Consider the following 6,756-nt stretch of genomic DNA (forward strand, 5'->3'; position numbering starts at 1 on the left):
AAGTGCAGTCGCAAAAACCATCAAACTCTATGAGGAAACTGGCTCTCATGAGGACCGCTACAGGAAAGGAAGACCCAGAGTTACCTCTGCTGTAGAGGATAAATTCATTAGAGTTAACTGCCCCTCAGATTGCAACCCAAATAAATGTTTCACAGAGTTCAAGTAACAAACTGTCACGCCCTGACCTTAGTTATCTTTGTTTTCTTTATTATTTTGGTTAGGTCAGGGTGTGACATGGGGGATGTATGTGTTTTGTCTTGTCTAGGGGTTTTGTATGTTTATGGGGTGTTTACTAGTCTAGGTGTTTGTATGTCTATGGTTGCCTAGAATGGTTCTCAATTAGAGGCAGCTGTTTATAGCTGGAGGTCATTTTGCAGGGCTCTGGCAGTGCACCTCCTTGCACAAAGGCGGAGGTAGCGGTCCTGCTGCTGGGTTGTTGCCCTCCTACGGCCTCCTCCACGTCTCCTGATGTACTGGCCTGTCTCCTGGTAGCGCCTCCATGCTCTGGACACTACGCTGACAGACACAGCAAACCTTTTTGCCACAGCTCGCATTGATGTGCCATCCTGGATGAACTGCACTACCTGAGCCACTTGTGTGGGTTGTAGACTCCGTCTCATGCTACCACTAGAGTGAGAGCACCGCCAGCATTCAAAAGTGACCAAAACATCAGCCAGGAAGCATAGGAACTGAGAAGTGGTCTGTGGTCACCACCTGCAGAATCACTCCTTTTTTGGGGGTGGCTTGCTAATTGCCTATAATTTCCACCTTTTGTCTATTCCATTTGCACAACAGCATGTGAAATGTATTGTCAATCAGTGTTGCTTCCTAAGTGGACAGTTTGATTTCACAGAAGTGTGATTGACTTGGAGTTACATTGTGTTGTTTAAGTGTTCCCTTTATTTTTTTGAGCAGTGTATATAGCTTCACGTTCGTTTTGTTGTTTCGATTAGTTTGTTTAATTGTTCTTCGTTTCATGTTAAATAAATAGAAGAATGTATTCGTATCACGCTGCGCCTTGGTCCTCCTCTCTTTCTCCCGAAGACGATCGTGACACAAACACATCTCAACATCAACTGTTCAGAGGAGACTGCGTGAATCAGGCCTTCATGGTCGAATTGCTGTAAAGAACCCACTACTAAAGGACACAAATAATAAGAAGAGACTTGCTTGGGCCAAGAAACATGAGCAATGGACATTAGACCAGTGGAAATCTGTCCTTTGGTCTGATGAGTCCAAATTTGAGATTTTTGGTTCCAACCGCCGTGTCTTTGTGAGATGCAGAGTAGGTATGGAGGAGGAGGTGTGGTGTGGGGGTGCTTTGGTGGTGACACTGTCAGTGATTTATTTAGAATTCAAGGCACACTTAACCAGCATTGTCACGGATCCCTCCAGAACTTTCATTACGCACACCTGGCCCCTATTCCCATTGATTAGTAATTGTATATATGTGCCCTTTGATTGGGCTGCCGATTATTGTTACAATGTGTGTTGGTGCGTGTGAGTACCTGTGCTGTGTGTTTTGGCTTTTCGTGCCATTGTGTATTGTGCAGATGATTACGGGTCTCGTCCCGTGTGATAATCATTGTGCGCTAGTGTTATTTATTCGAGGTACTCCTCACTCTTTTGTTTGGGTTTCAACCCTGTCTGTTGTATAGGTGTTTGTTTGGTCTTCATGTAAAGGCACGGGGACATCAAATAATATCAAATTGATCAGAAATACAGTGTAGACATTGTTAATGTTGTAAATGACTATTGTTGCTGGAAACTACAGATTTTTAATGGAATATCTACATACCCTAGCCGTACAGAGGCCCATTATCAGCAAATATCACTACTGTGGTCCAATGGCACGCTGTGTTAGCTAATCCAAGTTTATAATTTTAAAATTATAAACTTGGATTAGCTAACACAACGTGTGTTACGTGTACTCCCTCTCTGGCCTCTAGGTCATCAGGCTGCTTGTTATGGCGCACACCTGTCACCATCGTTACGTTCACCTGCGCGTCATCAGACTCACCTGGATTCCATCACCTCCCGAATACCTTCCCTATATATGCCACTCCCTTTGGTTCCTTCCCCAGGTGTTATTGTTTCTTTTCCAGTGTTAAGTCTGTGCGTTGTTTGTGTTTCTTGTTTTATGTTGTGTTTATTTATTAAAACATTCATTCCCTGAACTTGCTTCCCGGATCTCAGCGCACATCTTCACAACTTGCCATGGCAACACAGGAGTGATGGTTGCTGATAACGGGCCTCTGTACGCCTATGTAGATATTCCATAAAAAATCTGCCGTTTCCAGCTACAATAGTCATTTACAACATTAACAATGTCTACACTGTATTTCTGATCAATTTGATGTTATTTTAATGGGAAAAAAGTGCATTTCTAAGTGACCCAAAACTTTTGAACGGTATTGTGTGTGTGTGTGTGTGTGTGTGTGTATATATACAGTCCTAACATCAGCCTGGGGCCTGTTGCACAAAAGTAGAATTAAGACATCCGGGATAAATGACTCAGCTGAGCTCAATGAAGCCAAAACATGTGCGTCCAGGCTTAATTGGTTGCACAAAGACCAAGCCAGGATGAGCAGACACGGATTCATTAAGCCAGGTGAAACCAATCCTGGATAGGTGCGCGCTCACGGCTCACTCAAATAGACCCCGCCACAGATCACAGATTAACTGATTTACCATGGCAACTAGAGCCGCGTACTTTTCCCAGTCGGAAGCACAAATCCTCATGGAGGCATACGAGGAGGTAAAAGATATAATTAAGAAGAAAGGCAACACCGCCACAGTGATAAAGCAAAGATAAAAAGCGTGGCAAAGTATTGCAGACCGCCTGAATGCGTAAGTAGTGCACAATTACACAGTCACCGCTCCGCTGAAACATCACAATTACAATTCAAATATTTAATTCACATCTCCAAAAATGCAGTTGTACTGTAATTATGAAACGGTTAAATTTTTAATTGAAATGCACTGCAGATATGAGTGAAATTGTGTAAAGTAACTCCATCACACTGTATAAAGCTATGATAAATGTTTTGATATTTTTACTGAAAACAAGACAAAAATACCAAGTAATTTTTTGCAGTGTGACTCCATTAAATGTGTGTGTGTGTGTGTGTGTGTGTGTGTGTGTGTAGATTAAACATGAACGGGCCAAAACGGACATGGCAGCAGGTCAAAATCAAATACAAGAACATTCTGCAGAATGGTATGGTCCCTGACTAATATTTAACAAAGCACAAGCATATATTGTACCCAGAAGGTGCCTGCTCACACATTGTCTGTACTGTTTTAGCAGTGAAAAAGAATACCCACAGACAAGGCACGGGTGGTGGGTCACCAAAGGCTGACCTTACCCCAGCAGAGGACATGGCCTTGGAGCTAAATAAAGGCAGGCCCGTCTTAGAGGGGATCCCTGGGGGGAAAGAGACGAGCATAGGTTCCTCCCAAGATGCCACCCGCTTCATTCAAGGTATGTCCTTCCATCTCTACATGGGATACAACCACATTCATATTGAATCAATTTGGACTGTCTGACTTTGGTTTACCTATTGCCTTGCAGTGTCTGGCAGCACTGTGTTCCTGTTAGAGCCACCAGCACAAGCACCAGACGATGCTGATCCAGTGAGTACTCCATCAAAGGCATACTGTAGGCCTGGCATGTCTTGTCTACTAGCTTCAATATGAATCCGATTAAATGTGATAGGGTGAAGGCCCCAGTGCAGCAGCAACAGCACATGATGGAGACGATGATGATGAGGAGGAGACCATCTCTCTGGATTCCAGAAGGCATGAGGTATCATGTTAAGACTGTGAAAGTACTATTTACTCTACAATGGTGAGGAGTGTTCATCAAAATCAAAAAATCTAATTTCTTTTACAGGACCCAGATGCTATACAGTGGGAAAACCAGCCTGGCAACATAGTGCGTATTAATAAAAGGACACCACATCCTGCCAAATTCCAGCTGCGCTAATTGTATTGTGTTCACAGAGCTCACAAGCTATCAGAAAGTTGTATGGCAACCACCTCCGGCGCCAAATAGAACTGGCAGACATAGACATTCAGTACAAGAAGAAAAAGATGGAAAATCTTGCACTGGAGTCCGAAATAAAAAAGAGGACAATTAGGAAACTGGACCTTGAAATAAAAAAACTTGAGAGGGAGGTGAGATATGCCTTCAATGTACACTGTATGCTAACTGTAACACAAATGTATTAATCATTATTTTTCTTTCCTCCCCCAGCTCCAAGAAGATGACACTGCTCAAAATAAAAATTAGGTATATTCTCGTAAAGTCAAGTGAGCCATGACATATGAGCTCTTATTGTGAGCACACAGGACGGTGGCATCTTTCTAAGGTTTTTTTTATTTTCCCAGCAATCAGTACAACCAAGTCATCGTTATAAGGCATCGCCCTCTTTTGCCCACCCCCCCAGCACCAGGTGTGGCCACTAGCCTATATGAAGGCCCAAAATTGTGTGTTCCTTTCTGCTCTGACAATGGCATGCCCATTCGTGCGAGATGTGGTGGATGAAGAAGCACTTGTGCTGAGGAGAGCCTTCAGGCGAGAAAGGGTCTTCAGGGACCGGTTGGACCCACTGGCCTTCCCTGATGACCATCTATATGAAAGATACAGGTTTTCTGCAGATGGCATCAGGTATCTATGCAGACTACTGGGTCCCAGGATTAAGCACCGCACTGCACGGAGCCATGCACTGAGTGTGGAGCAAATGGTTTGTGTGGCCTTGCGCTTTTTTGCTAGTGGAGCCTTCCTGTACTCAGTGGGGGATGCAGAACAGCTGAACAAGGCCACAATTTGCAGCACAATAAGGAGTGTGTGTCTGGCTATCAAAGCATTAGCAGATGTCTTCATCTCCTTCCCTGGCCACAGAAGACTCTGTGACATCAAAGAGGAGTTCTATAGGATTGCAGGTAAGAGGATCTACAAATTACAGGACAACTGTTAACACATAGTAGGATACTCATTACTTTGTGTGACAGGTTTCCCCAATGTCATTGGTGCAGTGGACTGCACACACATAAGGATAAAAGCCCCCTCAGGTGCCCATGAGGCCGATTTTGTGAATAGGAAATCCTTTCACAGCATTAATGTTCAGGTGAACATAACTTTTTGATATTGTCCATTGACGAACACTCTGCATTGCCAGTGATGTGCATTGATTGGTGTAATATTCCTCATCTTATCATTTCAGATGGTCTGCAATGCTGACTGTGTGATCAGCAATGTTGTGGCAAAATGGCCTGGCTCAGTCCATGACTCCAGAATCTTTCGGGCCTCTGAAATCTATCAGTGCCTATCACAAGGTAAGCCACACAACCCCTATTTATAACCATCATGGCTGTGTCAAGAATATCACTGTGTTTATGAGGTAGTAATGATGAGATTTTGTGTTGACAGGTGAATTCTCTGGTGTGTTGCTGGGAGACAGGGGGTATGGCTGCCAGCCTTTTCTCCTGACACCTTTCACAGACCCCCAGGAAGCACAGCAGGCCTACAACCATGCCCATGCCAGGACCAGGGCCAGAGTTGAAATGACCTTTGGCCTCCTGAAGGCACGCTTTCACTGCCTTCACAAATTAAGGGTCAGCCCTGTTAGGGCATGTGATATTACTGTGGCTTGTGCTGTCCTCCACAATGTGGCCTGCCTGAGGAAGGAGAGGGCCCCCAGAGTGCCACCAGCCATGGACTGGGACAATCCGGCAATCTTCCCTGATGACGACAGTGGTCGGCTGCTGAGGGACCAATATGTGTTGAATTATTTTAGTTAGTATGTGTGCTTTCAATTTTGGTTAAATATGTCCTGCGGTGGCAGAGGAATTTGTTTTTTTTGGGGTTCGTTTTTTTTACGAATTTGGCCTCTTATGATGTTTGTGCGGTATACTGTGTGTAATACAAGGCTGCAGGGAGGCTACTGCATCCATTAATTTGTCTGTTCAGTTGATGTGTATGGATTTGTCCTGCATTTATTTTAGTGTGCAGACATGCAGGGTGTGTTATATACAGACCTTTGAATGTGTATGTATCATTTTGTATAATATGCTTGGATTCTGTGCTTTCCATCTTGTAGAGTCACTGTGACTTCAGTTTCGAAAGGAGCTGATGGTTTACCTGCTTTGTTTTGTCCTTATTCAATAAAGGAACATAATGTTACACATTGTGTTTTTATATTCATATGGAATGTGTATTTGTTTATATGACAGAGTACTAGGGCCACACTGAAGAAAAAGGATAAAGTCATAAATTTATGAGGCTGGTTCTTTCTGCAGAAAAGCTACATATTGTTTTGATACTTATGACAATGTGATACTTAATATTCTGGCACATCAGCATGTCTTTGTTTATGAAACCATACTGAAGTACAATTTCACGAAATGCCCCACATCTGTCATTTTAACAACTGTCCTCCTTTAAAACAACTGGTTACAATATTATTACTTGTGTTTTTTTCCCCTCTGTGGCCCTAATATTCTATCATTTTATATATAGCCTTATAGTCTATGGGAAACTAAATTATCTAATGATAGCAACATCATCTAAAAATTATTTTTTATCCTAAATCATTGAAATTAATGATCACAAACGTTTAAATAATGACAGTGGGTCTAGTTATATGTGATAACAATGTATAGTGCAGTGAAATAACTATTGGTTTCCATTTGTGGTGACTGCTGACTGATATTAGGGATGAGATTAAATAGATCCTGGAATTTAGCCTGGTC

The 6,756-nt window shown here is 42.9% G+C and overlaps 1 protein-coding gene across 2 annotated transcripts; it reads left to right on the forward strand.

The window, feature by feature from the left end:
* Positions 1-4,364: 4,364 nt before the first annotated feature.
* LOC129825823 (putative nuclease HARBI1) lies at positions 4,365-6,208 on the forward strand. Of its 2 annotated transcripts, XM_055885961.1 has the most exons (3): positions 4,862-4,947; positions 5,229-5,340; positions 5,435-6,208. In XM_055885961.1, the coding sequence occupies exons 1-3, from the start codon at positions 4,879-4,881 to the stop codon at positions 5,803-5,805; spliced, it is 552 nt and encodes a 183-aa protein (XP_055741936.1). In that variant the 5' UTR covers positions 4,862-4,878; the 3' UTR covers positions 5,806-6,208. The 2 variants fall into 2 exon arrangements, with proteins under 2 accessions (XP_055741935.1, XP_055741936.1); XM_055885960.1 differs by lacking the exons at positions 5,229-5,340; positions 5,435-6,208 and adding an exon at positions 5,017-5,165 and having other exon boundaries at positions 4,365-4,947.
* The last annotated feature ends 548 nt before the right edge of the window (positions 6,209-6,756 follow it).

The sequence above is a fragment of the Salvelinus fontinalis genome, chromosome 28 (assembly GCF_029448725.1).
Source record: "Salvelinus fontinalis isolate EN_2023a chromosome 28, ASM2944872v1, whole genome shotgun sequence".
NCBI lineage: Eukaryota > Metazoa > Chordata > Actinopteri > Salmoniformes > Salmonidae > Salvelinus > Salvelinus fontinalis.